This window comes from Marmota marmota, unplaced genomic scaffold (assembly GCF_001458135.2).
Source record: "Marmota marmota marmota unplaced genomic scaffold, marMar, whole genome shotgun sequence".
NCBI lineage: Eukaryota > Metazoa > Chordata > Mammalia > Rodentia > Sciuridae > Marmota > Marmota marmota.
This window is the reverse complement of record NW_026000016.1, coordinates 31,097,152-31,123,680: the sequence shown is the minus strand read 5'-3', so window position 1 is coordinate 31,123,680 and position 26,529 is coordinate 31,097,152. Positions and strand designations below refer to the sequence as shown.

The window sequence follows — 26,529 nt, the reverse complement described above, 5'->3', positions numbered from 1 at the left end:
GGTTGAATGGTGGTTACACAACAGCATGCATTTGCCAAACTAATATAACTGTGCACAAAAGTATAATTTGCTTAACGTAAATAATTTTGAATGAATAAAATATTTGCAAAGGATAAAAAGCACCATATAAGCCTGATTATGATTTTCTTTTGTCCTTCAAAACCTTTACAAGAATCAATTATTAACAAACCTTTCATACAAATATCCTCCACAAACATCTTTCAATTATCAACTTGGCAAATTGTTTATTTCAACTTAAAAACTATAGTAGTCAGTTTTCAGTCGCTACAACAAAGTATCAAAGGCTGTGTGACGTTTACAGAAAAGAGATTTACTTAACTCTTATTTTGAAGGTTCAAGATCATGAAATCAATATCTGTTTGGCTTTGACAAGGAAGTCATGATGGATTAGCATCAGTGTCACATGTGAGAGAGAGTAGTAACACACAGCATGACAGGGAGACAGAGAGAGACCAGGGAGGGTCCAGTCTTGCTCTTCTATAAGAACTGTCCAAGGTCCCTGGAGAACTTCATCAATTCTTTCCAAGGGCAGCCCCTTTTGATGATCTAATTACTCTTCACTAGGCCCCACTGATTAAAGGTTCCATATCATTTTACAATATTGTCACACTGGGACCACTCATTACATGAAACTTTGGGGGACAAACCACACTTAAAGCAAGACCCAAATGAATTGTCTAGACCTTTTTAAGTCTAATCATCTGATCTCAAACACCAACACTATGCCACTGTCCCAAGCTGTGAAACTCCTCCAAGATCGTTGTTCTTTCAAATGAGTAATTTACTGAAAGCCTTTTCATATGAACAAGACTAGTTTTCTCTTTAAGTATTTGTAATGTTAATAATTCTATGCATATTCTTGAAGTAGAATTCTTCATGCTATTTTAAGTAATTGCATAGGCCATTTTAGAGTTTCTTTCTTGCCTCTATTTTACTGATTTTATAATTTCTCTCCATTAAATACAGTTAACCTTAAATCTAAGCCTGTACATTTACAAGTATGATATTATAACTTACTCTTCAGATGAAAAAAAAAAACTTAACGATGAAAATTATAAGGAAATAAAATAGCCAAGGATGATTTTGCCCCTCAAAGAACAAATATCTGCAGGTATTTTTCACTATCACAGAAGGCAATGAAGATGCCACTGGCATCTAGTTGGTAGAGGCCAGGATCCTGCTAAACATCCAACAGTGCACAGGAAAACAAACAAACCCCAACTCCAAGAAGTAGGCAGCCCAAAATTTCAATAGTGCCAAGACTGAGCAATTAATCTATTTCAGAAGTCCCCTTTAATTTACAATTTTTCATTCTGTGATCAGATACCTACAGTAAACCATAGTCCAAAATATTAAATGAAACATTCCAGAAATAAGTAATATATAAGTTAAAATATGTGCTATTCTAAGTAGCAAAATGAAATCTGGTACAATTTCTTTCCATCCAGCCCACGACAAAAATCATCCCTTGATCCAGCATACCCACTCTATATGTGCCACCCTCCTATTAGTCACTTTGTAGTCATCTTGGTTATCAGATCAAACATCATAATATCAGCACTTATATTTCAATAGCCTTTATTTTACTTAGTAATGTCCCTAAAGGACAAAAGTAATAATTCAGGCAATTTTATTACAGCATATCATTGTATTTGTTCTATTTTATTGTTTCGTAAAGTTAGTTGTTTTTCCCTGTACCTAATATATAAATTAAAGTTTATCATGTATGATGTGTGTATAGGAAAAAAAATGAACATATAGAATTTTGCATTATCTCTGGTTTTAGGTAACCCCTAGGGTTCATGTTCCCCTGGGAACATATCATCTGTGCATAAGGGGAGATTTCTATATACCAATAAATATCTAAATACAAACAATAAAAACTCAGGACAATTTCTGGGGATTATCCCTTATTCTGTTTCAACTGTTACACAATTACATGGATACACAAGTATATAAGACACCATATTCAAAATCAAGGATCAGAAATAGTACTTTTCTTCTTGTTACCTAATGAACTTGTTACTTAAATGAATAGGATGAGACCAGTTTAGTGAATACATAAAAAGTTTATAGTAACAATAAACATAATAAGCAATAGGACATAAGGAAACAAAATACCATATAAAAATTAAACTGAATGTCAGGGAACCTTGAATCAAAACTTCCTGCATAGGGACAGAATTCTAGTTTTTAGTGTCTGAAGTTTGATTCAATAAGCAAATTGAATACACTTTTATTTATAGTAAATATATATCTCTACATGAATTTTCAGATTGTTTTAAATAATAATAATAATAATGTTTATTTATAAGTATGCATTTCACATGTGAACTTCCACTGTACATTTAAAAAGTGAGTCACATATAGTTAATACGATTAGTGTTAATGATTTAGGACAGGATATCAAATATAGTGCAACAAAAATTAACTGCTGCTAGTAATTAAAGCTGCTAATTTGGATAAGTTCTCACTAATTAATAGAAGAATTTATCCTTGGTATTTATTTTAACCATAATCAAGCATTGCTTATTTTTTTAATCCCAACATGAACCAGTTGCACATGGTACAAATGAACAAACTATACATAGCAGTATGTGCGCATGCGCGAATGCGCGTGTGCGCCCGTGCGCGCGCGCGCGCGCGCGCACGCACACACACACACACACACACACACACACACACCACATTCTAAGTTCTGCAAATAATGATAGAAATCACTTTTGCATTATAATAATTCTACTTTCTCCCACTCACAAACTTCATCAGAAGTACAGTATGGAAATTATAAAAGTAACATGAAGAGAGACAAGTTTTGAGGTGCCATGTTTTTCAACACCAAAGTTGAAAAAAGACACACTGCCAATATCAATTGAAACAAAATGGGGGGAAAAGTACAAAATGTGTTATCTCTCAAGCCCCATTACTATGTTTAATATGAAATGTTAACTATTTGTCTCTTTTCCCTGAAATGTGCATGGTTGGGTGACTGAAACGTTGACATGTGAATACCAAGTTAAATGTTACCCTTGCACCCGATCTTTATTTCTAATTTACAATTAATCTTACTTGCCACATGAAAGGTATTGCTCTCTGCCAGCAATGATAGTTTCAACAATCATGGGCAATAAATGGCATATTTTGTTGGCCCATCTAGTTCCTCTACATATATCCAGAGTGTTATTTAGTCCAGAACCAATTGCAGCTTGCCTTTTAACATCAACTGGGACATGAGATTTGCTGAAAAATATCAACGAAATCTGCAAATTCATAATAGGTTCCCCCTATTCAGTTTACAATTAGCTAAGTATACCTGAACACACTGTAATGCTTGCTAACTTTCTCTTCGTGAATAAAACCATGTCTGACTTTGCTAGAATTGATTTTGTAGTATTTGGCCAGCAAACTTCCTTCCTCTTCTTTTCTCCATATCTGATTTCTTTCAGAAAGATTTTTCCGTATCTCCCATCATTTTAGCCACTGTGCTTTAAACATAAGAGTTTATCATTAACAGCCATTTTTTTTTTTTTTGGTTAGCTTTTTCACTGATATGACTAAAGGACCCAACCAGCACAACTGTAGAAGAGGAAAGGTTTATTGAAGGGCTTACAGTTTCAGAGGTCTTAATTCACACAAAAGTAGCTCCATTCTTTGGGGCTTGAGATAAGGCAGAACATCATAGAGGAAGAGTGTGGCAGAGGGAAGCAGCTCATATGCTGATCAGAAAGCAGAAAGAAAGGTCTCCACTTGCCAGATACAAATTTATGCCCCAAAGCCACACCCAATTCCCACCTCCTCCAACCACACCCTACCACTTCAGTTACCACTCAGTAAATCCCCATCAGGGGATTAATTAAATGATTGGGTTAAGACTCTCACAACCCAATCATTTCTTCTCTGAACCTTCTTGCTTCCTCTCACATATGAGCTTTTGAGGGACACCTCACATCCAAACCCTAACAGCCATTTTTGAATGATAGACAAGTCCTTTTTAAAATACTATGTGACTTCCCATTTTGATAAAGATGGAGCAGACTCATTCTCCCCAGATTCTCTCTACAAATAAAATAAACCCTGAACACAACCCAGCAAACCAGTATAGGAAGACTATAATATGCAAAAGAGCAAAAACTTAGGCACCTCAGACATGGGGAACACAAAGGCATGAAATCTATTTTGTTTTGTTTTGTTTTGAATTACCACACACATATAACCTAGGCAGAACATTCTGGAAACCCCTAACCTAGAACTTCCCATAGGCATAGATTAAAAAGCTCCAACAAAAGTCTGCTTCTAAGCCAGGCATGGTGGTGCACGCCTGTGATCCCAGCGGCTAGGGAAGCTGAGGCAGGAGGATCACAAGTTCAAAGCCAGCCTTAGCAAAAGTGAGGTGGTAAGCAATTCAGTGAGACCCTGTCACTAAATAAAATATAAAATGGGACTGGGAATGTGGCTCAGTGGCCGAATACTCCTGAGTTCAATCCCCAATATACTCCCCCACTCCCCCCCAAAAAAAAAGTCTGCTTCTAGAAAAGAACCAGCAATATGACAGTTTACAACAGAGAACCTTTTGGGCAAAAAGTACTTGTTCTATTTCAACCAAATTCCATTAGAAAAAAACACCCAGAACCATCAGAGAGTCTCTCACAGAGCCCATCCACCCAACAGAAGTTAGCTATGGTATCTTACGCCCTTAAACAGCTGTGTTGACAAGCAGGAGTATTATCCAATTCTCCTGCCAGGTGATGCTAATAAATCCAACTAGGGTTGATCTGCCACCCTCCTCTACTAGGTGAAGCAGGCAACTCTCCATTATGACTATAGGGCTAATTGTTATGTGACTGAGTTCAATGGATATGGGTGGCATTCTGATTCTGCTTAAAAGTATGAAAGCTGAGTTCCCATTCTCACTGGCACAGCAGGCAAGGCTAGTGAATAATTCAGTTACCTCTTCCCTTCCTTGTGAACTGGACCTGATTGGCAGTAGAACCTCAATTCACACTTGACATCAAAGAAGCAGAATTAGAGGGGATTATCTGACACTTCTTTCCCACCTCCCCTTGTGTTGACAATGACCATCAGGAAGATGACCATCTACCCCTACTCTGTAGCAACAAAGTGGTGGAAGCAATGAGTTCTCCCCCATTCTGATGGGAACTTGGCTCAGGAGACCAGTAAGATTGAGGTGGTCAGTGAGGAGGGAGGAGGGGAAGGGAAGGGGAGGTACTAGGGAATGAGATTGTTCAAATTATGTTACATCCATGTACAGATATGCCCCAATTAACCTAACTAGTATGTGTCAGCATCATGCAACAGTAAAACACGCATATACACAATGCTATATTACCACTCACAGGCTACAAGGCAACACCAAGAGGTGGCCCACTTTCACCTGGATGTAAAGAGGGAAGCTGAACTTCCACTCTCCTCATCTACTACAATTTGAGTTAGGAACACTGAAGTGAATCAGATATTGGAACTACCTCCCAAAGATTTTAAAGGAGATAGACTAAAAATGTTTCAACTAGAGATTGTGATTTTTTTTAAATAAACTCAACTTTTTTAAAAAATGTATTTTTAGTTGCTGATGGATCTTTCATTTTTTTTTAATTTATATGTGGTGCTGAGAATCGAACCTAGTACCTCACAGATGCTAGGCAAGCACTCTACCACTGAGCTACAACCCTAGCATGAATTCTCTTAAAATGATAAAAAGAGGAAATATTAGCAAAGAAATAGAAGTTACTGTAAAAATCCCAGTGGAAATTTTAAAAACATAAAACCACTGAAACAAAACACCCTAGTAAGCAGACTCAGTAATTAACACAGAGATGACAGAGAAGAGAATCCATGAACGCAAATGCAGATCAAGAGAATTTATCCAGGCTTAACAAAAGCCAAAGAATTAATGGAAATAAAAGAGAGACTCACAGATCTTGGGACAACAGAAAAGCTAACATTTCTATAACCAGAGTTATAGAATGAGAGGAGAAGGAGTTAGTGAAAATGTTTTCAAAGAAATAACGTCTGAAAATATAGCAAATATGACTACCCAAAAAAGCATTATAATGCAAATAGAAGAGACTAAGCATATCCCCAAACAGAATACAACAACAGAAATTTATGCCATGGCATTCAACATTGAACTTCTAAAAAAAAAAAAAAAAAAAAAAAAAAAAAATTTTTTTTTTTTGAAAGCAGCCAGAAGAATGAGGTAAACTTACAAAGGAATACCAATTCAATTGACAGCAGATTTCTCATCTGAAACAATAGAGGTCAAAAGGAATATCACAAGTTTTTCAAGTATTGAAAAAACTATCAATCAATTTAAAATTCAACAAAATGTTCTTTGGAAATGAAGGGAGCTGGAAATCAAGACATTCTAGAACTCATGGAATTTGGGAATTTTTGTTGTCATTAAACATACTCTATGACAAAGATTTTTTTTAAAGCATAAAAAGGTAACAAAGGTTTAGAATCTCAAAAAAAAAAAAATCAGAACATCAAAATCAATAAAATTCCAGGTAAATATAATTGACTTTTTTCCTGAGTTTATTAAATAATATTTAATGACTGAAGCAAAAATTGTAATACCATAAATATGGCACTCAATGTACACAAAGGGAATACTTGAGAAAAATTGTACTTAATATTGAAAATTACATGCCCTCTAGTAATTTTGTGTGCATTTTTATGCAAGCATGGTTTGAGTTATATAAAATGAGTTATATAAAAATTCTGAACAAACTTTAGAGAATTGAAATCATTACAGAGCATGTTCTCTGACTAAAATGGATTCAAATTGGACATCAAAAATAGAAATATAATTTTTTTTAAATCTCCAAATGCCTGGAAACTAAATAACACATGAGTCAAAGAGAAAGTTTTGAAGAAAATTTTTAAAGAACTGAAAGTGAAGACACAACATACTAAAATATGTGTGATGCAGCTAAAGCAGAGTGGAGATGGAAATTTATAGCACTAAGATGAAACTCTAGGGGTATGTGCAGAGGTGGTGTGAGAAGCTGAACCAACTGGGGCCCACGTGGGATTGCCTGTGTGTATACATGTTGAGTTTCCCATGTGAGTAGCAGTGGCACCTCCAATTCCTCTCCAGCCTCTCTCTCCCTGCAGGTTTATTGAAGTAAAAATATCCACGGCAGTTCTGTGACAGATGCAGAGAAGAAATGACATGAATCATTTGGGAATTGGTTAGGAAAAAAAATTCATCTTTCCTTTTGTGGAATTGGCTCTCTACAAATATGACTGATGCTGTAACATTCTCTATGCCTAAAAGACCAGGTCGCCAAGGATGCTGCAGAAGCCATAAGGAAGCACAATATTGGAGTCAAAAATGCCACTATCACTCCTGATGAGAAGAGGTCAAGGAGTTCAAGTTGAAATAAATGTAGAAATGACCACATAGCGAATGCAAAATATTCTAGGTAGCACTGTCCTCAAGGAAACTGTTATCTGCAAAGATATGTCCTGGCTTATGAATAGATGGATAGGTCATCATGATTATGGGGATCAATTTAGACTAACTGATTTTGTTGTTCCTGAGCCAGAAAAAGTAGAGGTAACTCATGCTTAAGTAATAGAAACATTGGCTGAGACCACAATACAATAATACTGGGAAATTTCAATGTACCTCTCTTGCAGATAGGTCATTCAGACATAAACTCAGCAAAGACTCTTCAAACCTATGAGATAGTATCAATCAAAGGGAGCTAACAGACATCTGTAGACTATTTCATATCACAACAAATTCATATTTATCTCATCTACTCATAGACCTTCTCTAAAACTGACCATATTTTAAGACACAAAGCAAGTCTTAGCAAATAAAAAATAATTGATACAATTCTTTACACTTATTATCAGAATGAGATGAAATTATAAACATTGAGAAAAACCAGAGAAATCACATAAATGTATAGATAATGAACAATATAATTTTAATGATGAATGGATAGAGGAAAGATGTCAAAGTCTCACTGTTTGCAGATGATATGGCCCTATACTTAGAAGACCCAAAACACTACACCAAAATTCTGATGAATACAGTCAAGTAGCATGACAAAAAATCAACATATAAAAACAACAGCTACATTTCTCAGAAAACTTGGAATGGAGCCACCATTTGACCTAGCTATCCTATTCTTTGGCTTATACCCAAAGGACTTAAAATCAGCACACTACAATGACACAGTCACATCAATGTTTACAGCAGTTCGATTCATAATAGCTAAACTGTGGAGCCAACCTAGATGCCCTTCCACAGATGAATAGATAAAAAAAAATGTGGTGTATACAAAATGTAATATTACTTGGCCTTTAAAAAGAATAAAATTATGGCATTTGCAGGTAAATGTATGGAGCTGGAGAATATCATGCTAAGAAAAATAATCCAATCCCCAAAAAACAAATGCCAAATGTTTTCTTTGATATGTAAATGCTAATTTACATTGGGGGGGGTCGGAAAATAGAGATACTTTGGATTAGGCAGAGATGAGTAAAGGGAGTGGAATGAGTGTAGGGAAGATAGTAAAATGAATCAGACATTATTACCCTATGTACATATATGATTACATGGCCAGTGTGATTCTACATCATGTTCAATCAGAAGAATGAGAAGTTATACTCCATTTATGTATGATGTGCCAAAATTCAATGTACTGTCATGTATAACTGATTAGAATTAATAAAAAACAACAACATACACCAATGATAAATCCACTGAAAAATATATCAAGAACAACAACTCCATTCTTATTATCCTAAAAAGAGAGAAAGAAGACAAGAGAATAAAAATTAAATACTTAGGAATAAATCTAACCAAAGCAGTAAAGACTTTTACATGGAAAATTACAGAATAATGTACAACAAATTGAAGAAGACACTAGGAGATGGAAAGATCTCCAATGTCCCTGGATAGGTGAAATTAATTTTGTCAAAATTGCAGTATTACCAAAAATGATCTACAGATTCAATGCAGTCCCCATCAAGACACCAATAGCATTCTTCACAGAACTAGACAAGTCCTAAAATTCATTTGGAAGAATAAAGAACCCAAAATAGACAAAGCAATTCTAAGCAGTAAAAGCAACACCAAAGATGGCAAAGCTTCCAACTTCAAATTATACTACAGAGCTACACTAATAAAAACTACATGATGCTGCATAAAAGCAGGCACATAGAAAAATGGAACAGAATAGAAGACACAGACAAACCCACCCATCTACAATCATCTGATCCTTGACTAATGAGCCAAAAATATATATTGGAGAAAAGACAGCCCTTTAAACAAATGGTGCTGGAAAAATTAAATATCCACATTAGAAGAATGAAACTAGATCCCTATCTCTCATCCTACACTAAAGTCAATTCGAAGGGAGTCAAAGACCTAAGAACTGAACTAGAAACTTTATAATTGCTAGAATAAAACAAATGAACAACACTCCATAATTTAGAAGTAGGCCAAAACTTCATCAGTAAGACCCCTAAAGCTCAGGAAATAAAATAAAAAATAAAGGAGGTGGCATTAAACAAAAATCTTCTTCACAGCAAAGGAAACAGAATAAGGAGAGAGCAGAACAGAAGAAAATCTTAACAAGCTACTCTTATGACAGAGGATTAATATCCAAAGTACATAAATAACAAATAAATCTTAACACCAAATAACCCAAATAACCCAATCAATAAATTGGCATCTGAACTAAATAGATGTTTCCTAAAAGAAGAAATGCAATGGCCAATAAATTTATAAAAATGATGTTCAACATATTTAGCAATCAGGGGAATGGAATTGTCAAGATCATTGTACTGTCATGTGTAACTGATAAAAAGAGAAGATAATAAAACTGCTTCTTATATTCACAAAAAAACTGCACTGAGATTTCATCTTACTCCAGTTAGAATGACATTCAAAAAGAATATCAATACTAATAAATGCTGGTGAGTATGTGGGGGAAAAGGAACACATACACTTTTTGTGGGATTATAAGTTAGTATAACCACTATGGACGCTGGTACACTTTTTGTGGGATTATAAGTTAGTATATCCAATATGGAGGCTGGTACACTTTTTGTGGGATTAAAAGTTAGTATAACCACTATGGAGGCTGGTACACAGGTATTTCAAAAGACTAGGGAAGAACTACCATCTGATCCATATATAGCACTCTTCAGTATTTATCCCAAAGAAAAAAAAGTCAGCATACATGAATAGTCATGCATGCATACCCATGTTTATAGCAGCACAATTCCCAATATCCAAATTATGGAACCCACCTAGGTATACCTCAACAGATGACAGGTTAAAGAAAACATGGGCTACATACATAATGACGTTTTATCCAGTCATAAAGAAAAAGGAAATTATGCCATTTGCAGGAAAATGGATGACACTAGACAGTATTATGCTAAATGAGATTAGCCAAACTCAGAAAGTTCAATTTTCTAAGGGTTATACGTTTTATCTCATATAGGTAGAAACTAGAGAGAAAAGAAGGAAGTAAAGTCACCTCATGAAAATCAGAGGGAGAGTAGTAGACTAGAGGAAGGAGACTGGGAGAGGGAGAAGGAGAGGAAATTGTGAGCTGTGCATGTATGAATATACCACAATGAATTCCATTATTATGTAAAACTATAATGCACTGGGCTGGGGATGTGGCTCAAGCGGTAGCGTGCGGCCGGGGTTCAATCCTCAGCACCACATAATGCTATAATGCACCGGGCTGGGGATGTGGCTCTCCTGGCATGCGTGCGGCCGGGGTTCAATCCTCAGCACCACATACAAAGATGTTGTGTCTGCCGATAACTGAAAAATAAATATTAAAATTCTCTCTCTCTCTCTCTCTCTCTCTCTCTCTCTCTCTCTCTCTCAAAAAAAAAAAACTATAATGCACCAAGAAAAATTCAAAAACACTAAATTGTTATACTTTCTCTTATAACACTAAGCTGAATTCAATGCTTACACTAAAAAGAAGAAATGTCTTGAGACATTATTCCTATATTTTCCACGTTTTAGTGTTCCATAGCACAAGTTTCAGGAACCTTTGTCAAAAATCATTGGCTATAAATGCATGCAGTTATTTCTGCACACTCTCTTCTGTTCCATTATTCAATGTGTCAGTTTATTTTATTTATGTTTTGATTATTATAGCTTTGTAGTATGCTTTGAATTCAGATAGTATGCTTTGAAGTCAGGTAGTGTGACTGAATCTATAAATCAATCTGTATAATATGGGCATTATAACGATGTATATTCTTCCAATTCATGAACCTAGGAAGTATTTCTATATTCATCTCTGTTCTCTTTAGTTTCTTTCAGGAGGGTTGTAGAATTTACATTGCAGAAGTAATTCACTCTTTAGTTAAATTTATTTGTAGCATTTTATTTTTGTAGCCACCATGAATAGAAATTGTTTTCAAGATTTCTTTCTCATCAATATCATTATTGGTGTATAAAAATGCTACTAGTTTTTGTATGTTGATTTGTATCCTACAATTTTACTAATTTTATTAATTCTAATAGTCTTGGTGAAGTTCAAGAGGCTTCTGGACAGCAAAAGAATCAACACAATGAAAAAAATAACCTACATAATGGACAAAATTATGCCAGCTATTTGACATTTTTTTAGTATCTAGGATATATAAGAAACTGAAAACTCAATAAAATAATAAACAGTCCAATTTTAAAATGGGCAAGTGATATGAATAGATACTTCTCAAAAGAAAAATGGCCAAAAAGTCTATGAAAAAATGTTCCACATAAGTAGGGGTCTGGTCAATACAATACTGGATGAGATATAATCTCAAAGCTAAAATGGCATTTACTTAAAAGATCAATTAAAAAATGCTAGGGAGGATACAAATAAAAAGAAATTCTTACACACTATTGGATGAGATGTAAATTAGTGCAAACATCATGTAGAACAGTGTGACATTCCAAAAACTAGGAATAGAACTATCATAGGATCCAGGCATCTCACTTCCAGGTATATATCCAAAGGAATTGAAATCAGTGTATTGAAAAGATACCTGCATGGCCATGTTTACTGCAGCACTTTTTATAGTACCCAAGATATGGAATCAACCAAGATTCCCAACAACAAATGACTGAATAAAGAAAATATAACATTTACACATAATAAAATATTATTCAGCCATAGAAAAAAAGAAACCCTAACACTTTTCATCAACATATATGGAAGTGAAAAATGATAAATTAAATAAATAAGGTACCAAAAGGCAAATACTACATGTTCCCTCTAAAATGCATATACTAAAGTCAATTTGAATGTACTACAATGATTACTAGAGGCTTGAAAGGGTGGGTCAGGGGAATATAGAGAAGCTGGAGAATAACAGGTACTGAAATAAAGTGAAATAGTGTTCCACAGCACAGTGGAGCAACTATAGTTCATAATATCCTATTTCATACCTCAGGAAGAACTAGAAGAAAGGAGCCTGATGACTGCAAACACATAGTAATGAGATGGAAATGTCAATGACACTGATTTAATCAGTATGTATTGAAATGTATTGAAACATCATACTACACTCAAATAGTTACATGTTAATCAAAAAATTTCCAAATGTTTAAGGAGATGGAAACTCTAATTTGATCATCTCATACTGTATACATGTATGAAATTATCACATTATCCTCCATAAATATATGTAATTGAAATGATAATAATAAATACAAAGAAGAACTATCTATGCAAGGCCTTTACAGGCTCAGTGCTCTCTAGTTTTCCAAATTTCTGGTGTCTTATCACTCTTTAATATTTATAAAAACCTCTCCCCATGTATTTTGCAATTCTCTGAGACTGTGGCAAGCATTTTAAGAAATTTAGTTATAATAGTTACTATTCGACCTCCTGTGCACTCCCACAGAATTTGTCCCATCTGTAGTGTATTTCTTCCTTCTCTATCTCATTTTCAACATTGAACCTAACCCCTGAAATCACAAAAGTGACAATACCCAGAAATGGTTACATGTAACATTTTTGCCAAATAACTATAATAACATAAGGAGTTCTTTCTCCAGAAGAAAATGATACACCACATATATTAACATAACAGTATAATATTATTAATTATGCACTATAATATAATCTGAACTTTTTTGAAAACTTCTACCACAGTGAAATTGTCATGGACTGACCCTGCTCCTCAAGTTCCTGGACTTCTTACCATGGTCCTGGGGTTCATCCACAAAATCCTACCCAAGTCACATGCCTTCCACCCCTACAGCCCTTCTTTCTTACTTCACTTCCTAGGCTAAAAATAATTTGAGCACTAAACATTAAAAAAAAATTATCTAATTACTTTTTTCTGCTTCTAAATCATTTCTTAGGATTATTTCATCCTCAGATCTTTAGAACAAAAAATGAAATTCTGTATCTAATATGAGCTTATATATTATTTATAAATATCAATTTTTTCCTCTGCTCTCATTAGATTATTAGAAAAAATAGTTAATCTATTAAAGCTTTGATTCTTGGATATTATTTCCTTTTTCTTTTTTTTTATTTTTAACTGCTCTTTCTTTGCCTTATATAGACATGTACACTGGTGTCTGAGATATATGCCTTCAATGCATCCAGGACAATATAGCCACGTGGAATACTTTTGAATGTTTCATTTTAGAGAGAGAAATACCAAAGGGAAACACTATGGGAAAATAAAACTATTCAAGTTCATGTTTAAATAAAGTCATATTCTCCATTCCATTACCAAGTGATACATACCATAGGCCAAACCCTGCCCTAGGTTATATGCACGCTGTTCTTTCTTACTTTAGTGGGAATCGTTCATGTATAACTGAAGGCATCAGTTAGCCCTTTGGGCACAAAAATGACTACCCACAAAAAAACGCAAAAATAATCTAAGTCTTATTATACTTGGCTTTTAGGTGAAAATGACATAATATAAATGACAATTCCATTAGATAACAGGTATTAAAAGCACTACCATCAAATTTTAACCATTACAAATTTAACAGTATTACCATAGTGGCATTTTCAGGACAAGAGATTGTTGAAAAACTAACTGGAAATGTGAAAATACTCTTATTTTTATAGCAATTTTCAATTTTAGTCATGTATGTAATAAACACAGACTATAATATTTGTATACATTTTCCTTCCATATAGTGTACATTTTATAGCTACTGGCTGAGAATCATTTTCTAGCAGAAATAAATAACTGTTGAATTCGTGTTTAAAAACAGTTTCTAAATTCAAATGTTCATTTATTCATGGTTTCCTATATGTCTTGATTGGAGGTATTCCCATAACAAAAGGTCTTACCAGACATAAGTTTATGCTGCGAAATATTAGACCAATAACATTCAAACATGTAAAAGGTAAACATCATAGTGTGACATGTGATGCTCTTTTTATACATATTAGCTCAACAAAATTCTTTTTGTGTATAGGTAGGATATATTGTGTATATAACTAATGACACTAATGGCTATACAGTTTAATAGCAATAAAAAGGTGAGATCAGAAGCAGGAAAAACAAAAACTTGAGTTATCTTTTGGGAGAAAAGCAAACACTTCATAGCATCTAGGTAAACTTCTAAGCTAGTTTTCTCAAGATTTTCGCTTTTGTTTCAGTTTTGTCTAGCACACAATATAGTTATTTCTCAGTAACTCGGGCTTCTCACTTTTTACTATTTTCATGCCCATGTGTTCTTCTGTTCCTCCTCTAGAGCCTTCTATCCTTCATCTTCTTCCAACCAAAATTCTATTTAACCTCCAAGAATTCAGTAATATCAGAACTTCTTTACACATCTTTCCTAACATGTCCTAATTGGAGTTGATAACTTCCTGACTTAAATTTGGGTTATTTTACTACATACCATGAAAACAGGAAGTCGGGAAGAAAAAATTCTTGGTGCCAACTTCAGCCCAGTAATGACATAATAGTGTGTGGGCATCAGATTGTTTTTAAAGCTTCTCAATAATGCTTTTTCTACAGTGAAGAATTGTGGACATGATCTGAGGTCTAGCTCATACACGTAAGATATTAAAAATGTGATTCTCTCCTAACGTTTCCATTTGGGCAAATAAAACCACTATCCATGAAGTTATGCAAGCCGGGAAGCTGGGATTCATCAATAACACTCTTGCCCTCGAATTCCGCATTTCTTCTGTCAAAAAAACCTTTAATTCCTAAACTCCTTTCAAAGCTGACTAATTTGCATATGTTATTATTGCCTTTGCAACCCATGACATATTTAATTCTCACTTGCCTCATGAGATAACTTCAGATAACTTGTCCTTCACTGAAGCCAAAGAAGTCGTCTTCAGTAAAATTTAATCTGCTTGTGTCCTTTATTATCCTTACTTCTCTTCATCTCTAATCTTCTGTCCCATACAAAAAATATTTCAATAGAGTCCCAACCCAGCCTCTTCTAACAACTGTCCTCATTTTCATATCAGAATCCACTTTGCCTGGTGTATTTGACGCACACTGGCTTTTTAGTGTCTCACATACAACACGTTTCCACTTACAAAATAGAATTTTCACAATTTTCTGGGCACATAAGGAATAGTCTCTCACTGCAGGGAGTTATAGGTCATGAAATGCTTTAGCTACGTTTTCTTGACTTGTTCATATGGTGTAAGCTCAATCAGTCAAACTTATGTTTCCATTTTGTAATGGGTATACTAACATTTTGAGCTACATAATTTTTCTGGATTGCACAGTTTTTAACTAAAATATCAAGAATTAAAACCTTGTCTTCTGATTAAATATTGCATTTTAAAGTCACATGCAAAAAAATGCATGCAGAACACCTCTTTCCATAAACAAATAGGAAGAACCATGTTTTCCTTTTGAAGGTATCAGGGTTGGTTCTATATGGCCTGGGTCAGATGGGCAAGGGACTTAAAGGGATATTCTTTCTTTAAGCTACTATAGTCAAATGGGTTACATAAATCAGAAATATTGAGCAGAACTTCATGTAATATTACATTCTGTTATACATTTAAACCACTTGTAGCAATGAAGAATATAGTTGCAAAATGTATTAAAGTTAACTATTTGCATACACTGTGTAAATATGTGAAGTATTAAATATTGATATTATAAATATGTACAAAATATGTACATGCACAAAAATTAGATTTATATTAGATATCTGTCTTTAGTTCTTGTGATGTTTTCTGGATATTTTTCTTGTTGTTCAGAAAATTTTTGAAAACTAATGATTCTATCTTCACAGTGACCTAGGTTCATTGCAATTTATTATTTTTAATTTTAGGTCAGAGAAATTTAATAGTGCAAATTTAGGCAGGTAATTTAATTCCCCCAAAACTCAGTTTTCTCTTCTCTAGAATGGGGATAATATAAGACAATGCCAAAAAATCATAATTAGCACTTGTAAATTATACATGTAAAATGTTTCTTATAGGTCACATAAATCAGTAATCAATAATGGCAGCTATTATCATTTTTAAATGATCATCATGAAAAACTTAATTCTATTGATCAGATATTAGTTCCAAATAACCCAAAACAATCCAAATAACCTGGGTAATAGATAGCTAGATAGAGAAGCCTTTGCACAAACAATGTTCAATATACACTTGAATGCATACTTACATATACACACACATATAGAGTTAATCATTAAAAGCAATGATGATCATTAAAGGAACAATATGGTTGAGATTCTCTTGGATGGGGGGTAATGGCTGAGGCAGTGTTCCTATGAAAATCCCCAAACACTGAGCTTTCTGAGCTGACTGACAAAGTTCTGTATTATGTATGTTTTATGCTCCTTCTATGAATAGGAATGTGGAAACACCCCCTACTAAGTGTGCTCATGGGCATATACTAGAGATTCATTGAGAGACTTAGTTTATCTAACTAATGTTGGTTCAATTGCATTTTCTTTTTCTCCGGAACTATCAATAGTTTTCCTTCCACAGATTGAATACATAAATCAAAAGAACATACTTCACAAACAAACTATGATTATGAAACTCTTATCCTTCATCTATTGATTCTTGACTTTATTTACACATACTTTTTTCCTTCATTGAATTGCATTAGAACTGCTCTTTTTTTTTCCACACTGTTGTAGCTAGAATCATCTGCAGCTCTTTTACTGTCAATGCTTCAAGAAGCCTTCCAGATAGCATAGAAAATGTGAACAAACCCATTGCTAAATTATTTCCTATGGTTCCATTGTTGAAATATTTCACCAGCTTCAAATTATAGTAGTTGATTTACTGCAATTCAGCATAATTTCTAGAAAAGTGACTATACTGATGATTTTTGATATTATTTGTCCTATATAATGTGTAAAACTATGTAAAAGGCAAAGACTATTTTCATTAAAAATGCTGACGTTTTACTTTTCTTTTTTGTTGTTGTTGTTCTTTTTAAATGTACATGTCAGCAGAGTGTATTTTGACATATTATACATACATGGAGCATAACTTCCCATCCTGTAGCTGTATATGATACATGATGTGGAGTTCCACTGTGGTGTATTCATATGTGAAATTAGAAAAGTTTTGTCCCATTCATTCTACTGTCCTATTCCCATTCTCTCTCCCTTCCCTTCATTCCCCTTTGTCTAATCCAATGAACTTTTATTCTTCTCTCCCTCATTGTGTGTTAGCAGCTGCACAAAGAGATTCAGGTTTTACTTTTAAAAGTTTGGCAACTAAATACATATACACCCAAAGAATTTTTCCCCTACTAATCCATTACAAAATGCTGAAACAAAATTATTTTACATAGTATAAAACTTTAAAAAAAGAAAGTTCTCTCAATAACTACAATTGGTGCTGATCCAATATAAAAACTAAGGATTAAAAAAGACTGCTAATATTATCAGTATTCCCCACCTGATAATAAAAAGTATGAATTGATTTTTCCAGTTTTAGTATAAAAATATAACATAAGAAATTTAAGCTTGATATAATTTGAAATAGCCAATATATTAAACTCCAAAGTGAAATTTAAATAGGCAATCATGTCAGATTCAAGTCCCTGAATGAATATTAATTTAAAAACTAATCATTTTCCAACAGGTTTCTGCTTCAAAATGCTAGTTTTGGAAAAAGTACTGCTAGATCCATCACTATAAAAATATTGGATATTTTTTGTTTAGGAAACTAGATATCTGATGTTCAGTATGTCTGGCTCTTCCTGACATTTTTTCAGCCCAGATAGTTATTTAAAACCATTTCTTTTTTTCTGACTTGGGGGGAATTAAAATTTCATTTTTATTGCTGGGAAGCTGATACTAAGTGAACTATCTGAGGTATAAGATAAGAGTAGACTCGTTTAATAATCTTATGTAAACTGGTGTTCATAAGTTTAATTCTGATTTCTGGACGATTCCATGAGAAGAGGTGTAGTTTCTCATTGTTTGGTTGGTTGTTTGTTTCTAAACACACATGAAAGCACACTATATAAATTCATCAACTATGGTGGCAGGGGTGGGGAAACACATACACATGTTAAGTATGGAATTGCAACTGGATACTTGACAAAATCAGGTCATTATTTACAGGTTCTACCCTACACCTCACATGACAGAAGTCCTTAATCCCCATATTAAACAGTTTGGAGACATTACATCATAATGCAACAGTAGATTACATTTTATTTTAAACCTTTTTTTTCTGAAAATGATCTTTCAACTATGTAATAAAAACTATGTCTCTATCCTGCTCATAAAACCCAATCCCAAATTGTTTTTGTAGAAATACTAGGTGGCATGGGAAAGAAGAAAAAAAGCAGGAGCCTGATCATTAATTACGGCAGCTGGCTCTGTCATTCACTCATCTCAGCAACTTTCCACATTCCAAGTACTTGTGCATCATGGAACACTTCTCTTCATGCAGGCCTTCATTTTGTTGACCTAGTACAATCCTCTCATTACAAAAATGGGGAAATTAAGTCAAGTGAATTTCTTGAAACTACAGAGTAGTATTACTTGAATTTTTTCCCCAATTACTAATCTCTATTCCTCTCACTACTTCTTATGTCTACTTTTAAGAACATTCCTTATTAAATAATAAGGAATAGTATGTAATATGGATTCTTATAATTTTCACAATATCTCAAATGCACTCAGAGTGGTGCCCAGTGTAAAGGAACCCTATGCCGATTTCCAGTTTAAATAATTATTCTTTAATTTTTAGATGAATGAACCCAGAGTCTCCTGATGTTGGGTACCCCTAAAATATTCAATAAAGTATCAGATGAATAAATGATGGATCTGAATGTCCTTTCTAAAGTTTTACAATTGATTAGTTCTGTAATTTTAATACACAATATAGAATGGTTTAAAAACTATGCAAAAATAAGTACAAATTTGAAAGGATGTTTTCTCAGTTATGAAATAATGTAGGCTCATTAAATCATAAGTACTTTAACCTTTTCTTCAAAGAAGGGGAAGATTTTAAATTTATAAAAAAAATTTTGCCTAAACTGGGGAATGAGTCATATTTGATTTGTATTGAAATGATAATGCAGATTTCAATAGGCATTCTAAGAGCATTTGACTCTCAGGAGAGGAATTCAGCCATGGGTACCTCTTTGCATTTAGATTTTAAACTTTCTTTGCAAGGCTTTTAATGTAATACTGCCTGCCAAAATCAGGCACAGTTTCATACATAAAGCAAACAAAGACAATTAAAAAGGGTTTTTTAAATCATTTTTGATACAAATCTATGCAACAAACATCTTTTTGGCATCTTTGGGGGGCAAGGGGGTGCTGGGGATTGAATTCAGGGCACTCAACCACCCCTCAAGGTCTCATTGAGTTGCTTAGGGCCTCACTTCTGCTGAGGCTGGCTTTGAACTTGCAATCCTCCTGCCTCAGCCTCCTGAGCCACTGGGATAACAGGCATGTGCCATTGAGCTCTGATCTTTTTGACATCTTTGCAGAATTCCTCTCTTTTGCAGTTTTTTATTTCCATATTTTTAACATTAAATCATGATTCCATTGCACTGGTCAATGCAATGAATGGACAACTTCAGGATATAGATAAACAAAATATACAATGGGTGCTCTGTTTGTTAACCCTTTAACAACTGGGAGGTGGACCTAAAACTGTCATGTGCTATAGGCAGGACTGATGTCAGACATGATCTACCCTTTGTGTGTCTTTTCCATCCTGTTGGCATGTAAATGCTGCTTCCTGCCAACTGTGTACACTCAACTCATATCCTCACTAAAATCTCTAAGTACCATGCGACTGAATAATACTTTGCCTAAGCCTTCTTAAAAATCAATTATAGTTACCTTTCTGCATTTATTTTACACGTTCTTCCTAAATATTTTAATGTACTGTTATGTCGATACATAGAAGATTTTCAGTTATAATCAGGCAAAACAAAGATGTGTGCAAAGTGTATTTAAACAGTGAAGAATGATATCTATGTCGAACTAATACTTAAAAGTCAAATAATAATGCTCACAACCTTCTGGGGAAGTCTTCTCACTACCTGGTTCAAGGCAAACATCCATATAAAAAATCAGAAATAAATTTCATAAAATTAAGTAGGTTGCAAAAGTCCTCTAATGTAAGTGGGGTGTTCATGGACCAGTGGGTGGGTGCCAGCAGAATAACGTACTACGAACTGTGGTATACAAAAATCTCTAGTTTAAAACAAAGGGGTTTTGGCAGTATTAAGCCACTTGAGCACCCTGAAGAAATAAATAGAAATATTGTGCCTCTATTCCAGAGACTGTAAATACCAGACACCTCACAGCTCTCTCAGCCTTTAACAGTTTTTAAGGCTCATACAAACTGTGGTTGACAACTAAAATAATAATATAACACCTTTTGAGTGCCTCAAGTGTAAAGTTCATTTGTTCTAAGGTCACCATTTTAATGTAGCAACCAAATTTTATTCACATCATCAGATGCTATCTGAGAAAGACAGCTGTAAGAATCAGGCAAAGGCTTGAACACTGACATGACTAATAAAATTAATACAGGATGCCAAGAGTTCTTACATGTTTTTCAGCAAAATAAAATATACTAACTAAACTAAGCAAAATTTACTGAATATATTATTACCATAAAGAAGATTGTCCTTAAGCTTCTGGGGAAGTTTTAATAGCAGGGTTTTTTTTTTTTTTTTCAGGGGCAGAGAGGTCTGCTAGTTTATTAAGAGGATACCATCAGGTCATTGAAATATTTTTTTTCTTTGGTTGTCATTTACACATACCTGAAATCTAAAAGATGATTGCTCTGGATTTTGTGAGTGAAAAAGGAAGAGAGATCCCTGTGTTTAACCAAATGTTAAATGTTTTTTATTTAACTCACCTGCACACTAAGATGAATCCATTTCTTCAAAAGAATTCTCCCCAGTGTCATTACTTTTATTGGAGGCTGCAAACCACTTACTGTGCGATAATAAAACATGGTCTCTTTCCTGGATATTGTAAGTTTGAACACAATCTGCCCATCCCCCGTCTTTTCTATAACACACCTTAGGAAGCAACCAGAAAAGAGAGAAAAGGTCAGCCTCTAACCAAAAAGACATGCTAAGGCATTGTGCAGTTACAGTGATATTAATGTGACCCCAAATTCCATTCAAAATAGTACACTATGAACGAGTGCCTGTATGTCATTATATTCAAAGCAAGTTTTATTCCAATGAAGAAGCCATTTTATTTCAAGAAAAAAATACTATTCTTATTTACAATATATTCCCCAGAGCCTCAACACCCTTCATTAGAGATTCATGATGGAAACTAAAGTGGTTGAATCATTCTGCAAAACTAACATTTAGCCTATTGGCTCATTAGTTCCTCTGCTATTTCTTTTATAGGAAGTGGTACAACATACTACATCCCACTTGGGTATTGAGTCACCAGTGCAAATCTTTTTTTTTTTCTTTTTTTTTATGTAAAGAGAATTCAGTGTCCAAGAAAAGCTTGAAATTGTTAGCCCTGAAGTCAGAATCGCTCTATTTAATTCCCATGATGAAATGGAAAATGGACAGCTATAGTCTCTACTTACCCCATCATCAACTGGCCAGAAGCCAAAGCCAGTTCCTGTAAGATGTCTGACTACCTCTCCATGACATACAGCCCAACTGAGGCATTCAGAGAATATTAATGTTTTGGGGTGAATGGCCAATATTATAAGACTACAGTAAAATTTTTTAATAGAAGAAGTTTTGGAAAATGTCTAGCTATTGTGTTACACTAATTACCAAATTACTTATAAATGTCACTTCTATACTCAAATGCAGTGACATGGCTCTGAAATTCTGAGTCTCTTTCTTCATCTGACTATTGCCTACTCAGCCCCAGCATCTTTACAATTATGCCTGATCCTAGAACCCTCTTCCTCTCTTCAAGGTCATGTAAGAGTTCTCTCTTTGTGTTCATTTAACTCGCTATGCTAAGTAAAGGCAAGGATCCATTTATGTTCTCCATTAGATCACTAGTATCCTAGGGATAGAAGCATGCCTGATATACACAGACCCTCAAAAAGTGATCAATTCTATAGGCATCCAAGAGGCAAGGTGATATTGGACCAACCAAGAATTACTGTTAAGGATGTTTTAAAACTTTCCTTAAAGAGTTCATCTTTTACAAATCATATCTTCTCATCTGCATCTATTTTTTTTTTTTTGGAAAGTTGGGAGATAACAAGATTGGAGAAGACTAATAGTCACTTTTTTACTGACACTAATAATTCAGCTTTGGTAATAAAGATATGAGAGCAAGTACATTTTTAGTTTGGGCAAATAATTTTAGTGGACATAAAGGTTTTACATAAATCCTGCAAAATTTTTTTTCAACTCTTTGATAGTTGAATACTTCTAATTTTCTGGAATGCAAGAATGTCTCTGTATCCCCTGCCTCCAGGTCTTAAACAATCGAAGAAGAATTTGCCTCTGTTCATTTTTCTTGAGTTTAAATCTACAAGTGAGAATTTGATCATTACTCAAGAATGTATTTGCCAAATGCAGACTTATTTCCCCAAGCTTACTGAAAATGCATTTCTTAATATGTTATTGATTATCTTCCTTGCTATTTTGTTTGCTTGTAAACATACTAGCTTTGGTAGATAATAAATGTGAGAGGAAGGCAGGTAGCAAAATATTTAGGAACTGGATTTATTCTGCTCCTGGATAAACAATAATTGGATAATCCATGTTTTGTTTGTTTTACTTATCTAGTGCAAACACCACGAAATTCCCCCAATTCCCACTGGTATTTTAGTTTAGAGAATGAAAACGACCTTGATAAAAGCAAGAAACTCTCAAAACCATAAACCATGCTACCACCTCTATAAATACACGTCTCATTTATACTAAACAATGCCAATAGAAGATGGGTCTGGTAAAGTTATGTCCATTTAAACTTAGAAAAATTATTTTATCCTATCCCTATTTTTTCAAGGGAGCACAGTTTAAGACTGTGGATGCTAGTTACATAAATAGAGTATCTCGGATTTACTGCAATTTCCAATAATATGAAAACAAGGTTTTCTCCTAGGGGAGCTATAGAAATAAGGATAATGATTTGTGATTGTTTCCTCTGCAAATTTTAAAACAAAATGAAAACTGCAAACTTTCATTTAACAAATTAAAACTAAACACTCAAGACATTTAAGTCATATTTGCTTATGAGACTATAAGACTTTTCCTGGTTTCTTTCCCAAGTTTTTAGATTCAGCCAATACTTTCACACAAAGTAAGGGGGGAAAAAAGCCTTAGAACTATCCTACTTATTAAAAGTACATTGGCTCTATTTAAATAGAAACATCACTTATCAATTGAGAAAAGACTACAGAATGAAAAACAGGTGATTAAATAAACTTACAAAAGATAGTAGTAAAGAAGTCTGTCTGAAACTTCTTTTGAAAGCATTGCTGCTTCAATGAATAGCTTTTACAATCTCTCACACTTACCTAGAAATTTATTAACTAATTGAAAAATGAAAACAGCATGAAGTAAAAGGCCAAAAGCTATATCTGTTCAGAGATGAAGTGTTATTCCTATCTTCAACTCATATTACTGAACATCCTTGAGTCAAACACCCTTCTTAGGAAAATAAGAATGAATAAAATAGTCCTAAGCCCTCAGAATGCTGCTATCTGCCTGATAAAAATTTCATAGCCTACTAGGCACACTTCATTTATATAAATTAGACCAGGACTTAAAAATATATCAATTATTTGTAGTGGCCATGCCTTAAAACTCACGCTGAGTCTCACAAAGCCTCCAAAGGCTAAGACCAAAGGTATAGCTAACCTGCCCAGAAATAAGTGATTCAAGTATAAAAATGCCTACCTGCCTGCCTTGAAACTATTTTAACACATTTTTTTCATAGTCCACTTCATCCACAGAATAGAGAACACAATTTAGAAAAAAATATCTGGACTGTAAACTAGGAATAGAGATTAATATAGTAGTTTTCCTTCAATCATGTGAGTCCCATGGTGTTAGTCTTCATTTCTAGTTTAGACTGTAGGTTGCAATCATTTCCACTACTACTGATTTTGCAGGGTCCTAGGAAAATGGAAAACACACTACTACTTACATTACACCTTCTCGCTCAGGTTTCAGCCACACGGTGAATGTAAATGCTTCCACCAGCCTCGGAGAAGGAGGAGAAGAATAGCAATTCTTGTGATTTCCAAAAATAAAACTTGTAGAGTTGCTCTGGGAGTAAGGATGCAGATCATTCTTGTCTGGGATGAGACAGCTCCTGAGGCCTGCTGAGAACAGGGCAGTATACGTAGGGGAGGAAGATCGGTAGGGGCAACCCTGTGTGCAAAACCGCTGGGTACAGAACTGAATACTCTCAGCATCCACAGAGCTGTGACAGAAAGTGCTTCGGTGTGGGAGTCCACACACTGCTTGGGTTGGCACAAGTGCAACCTTCTTGAAAGCTCCTACATTCTCCAGCCTTGGGAAAAGACCCCGGGAGTCAGCCAACGATATTGAAGCAAAATAGGCAAAGATCAATGTTTCAATAACCTGAAACAAGATACCAAAGCCTAATGAAAGAGCCAGGCAATTCATGTTTACAAAAAAGCATTCTTCTCTTGAGAAGGCATTCCTAAATAAATAATCAGGCCCGCTCCGCTTGCCAGCGACACTTTGAAGCAAGTTCCTTTAAGTAGTGTTGAGATACTCCTCCATCTTGGGCAAATGGCAGGCTCGTTTTCACACGGAGATAAAACTAAAGATGTTCTTAGTGGTGGCCAAGACATGAGGAGGAGCTGGTGTCTAGGAATCAAAAACAGAGCATGTCAAGTGTAATCTGCTGAGTCTTTAAAACTTTATGTCATCCTAAGTATAAGGATTTTGAGCCCCTGATGGGAAACTCTGAAATTCTTCAAAAATATTTTTAAATCACTTTTCATAGAATAAAATAGTCATTCCTTTGATAAATATCTAGATTTTATTGAACAAATCAGGAACTTCAAAAGACCACAGGACAACCAGTTTGTTTATTTCTATGCAATCATTAATAATATATTTGAACATATAGAAACTTTAGGTTGTTACTCCACCCCGGGGCATTAGCACTGTCTACTGTATTTAATGAGGTAAAGAATTGTATAGATTTTCTTTACACATGCACCGTATGTTGTAACCCAGAGCTAACTTGCAGATGCCCAAAATAAAGCTAGCAAAGCAGTTTGGGCCTTTCCCCTTATCCCAGCATGTGCAGCAACTTTAAGCTTACAGTAAAGCTGATTAGAAATCTAACACCATCTGTCTGTCCTATGCCTTAATATTTAGCAAACATTTGTGTTAGTGTTTCCTCATATGACTACATATTTGTAGGTTAAATATGGATTCCTAATACTGTGTAAGTAATTGTATTGATAAATAAGCTGAGTTACCATTTCTTTATTGCATTTCAACCAGTCCACTGAATGTGACAAATGGCTCTTCAACAAGACCACGGTCCCTCGTTGCCTGGCAACACCACCGTAAACCAGGTTGCTCTTAGGAAATAGGCCACAGCAGCAGAATGCTGGAAGGAAGACTTGGGTGCCCAGGTAAAGTATTATGCACAGCAAACACTTAGTTACCTGAAAGTCACAGTGTCGTCTCCTTGGTGGCCCGTCAGGAACTGAGCTCCCCCAGGCTTTCAACTGGTAACTTCAAACAGGGGGAGGGACCAGGATGGTATCATGCATGCATAATTTTAAAGTAGCAGCACACCTTATCCTATAATCCCCCTTTGGTCCCTTATCTCTTCTGTTTTCATACACCTCATCCATTTAATTCTTTAATCAAAACGATGCATCTCATCAGAAACACTAATTTCTCATGCTCTTTCTTTTAGGGGATACAAATCAAATGAGATTCTAAACTCTATATTAATGCTCTAAAAGTTTAGTCCATTGAAGAAAGTTTTTCCTGACAACTCTATCACTGTTGTTATTATATCTTTCACCCCAGGATACCCTCTTCTGAATACACAAACTTCTTAAGATTATGAGGAACATCTGATATTATCTCTTAACT

The 26,529-nt window shown here is 34.6% G+C and overlaps 1 protein-coding gene across 1 annotated transcript in view; it reads right to left on the bottom strand.

Annotated features, from left to right (window-relative positions):
• The window catches only part of Ush2a (usherin), a 740,698-nt gene extending 714,436 nt beyond the window's left edge, over window positions 1-26,262 (bottom strand). Inside the window, exons 1-3 of the mRNA XM_015483330.2 lie at window positions 25,899-26,262; window positions 24,584-25,275; window positions 21,348-21,513 (exon numbers count right to left, since the gene is read on the bottom strand). Of these exons, the coding sequence (XP_015338816.1) occupies window positions 21,348-21,513; window positions 24,584-25,068 (651 nt within the window). The 5' untranslated portion in view covers window positions 25,069-25,275; window positions 25,899-26,262. The remainder of the gene's footprint in view (window positions 1-21,347; window positions 21,514-24,583; window positions 25,276-25,898) is intronic.
• Between the last annotated feature and the right edge of the window lie 267 nt (window positions 26,263-26,529).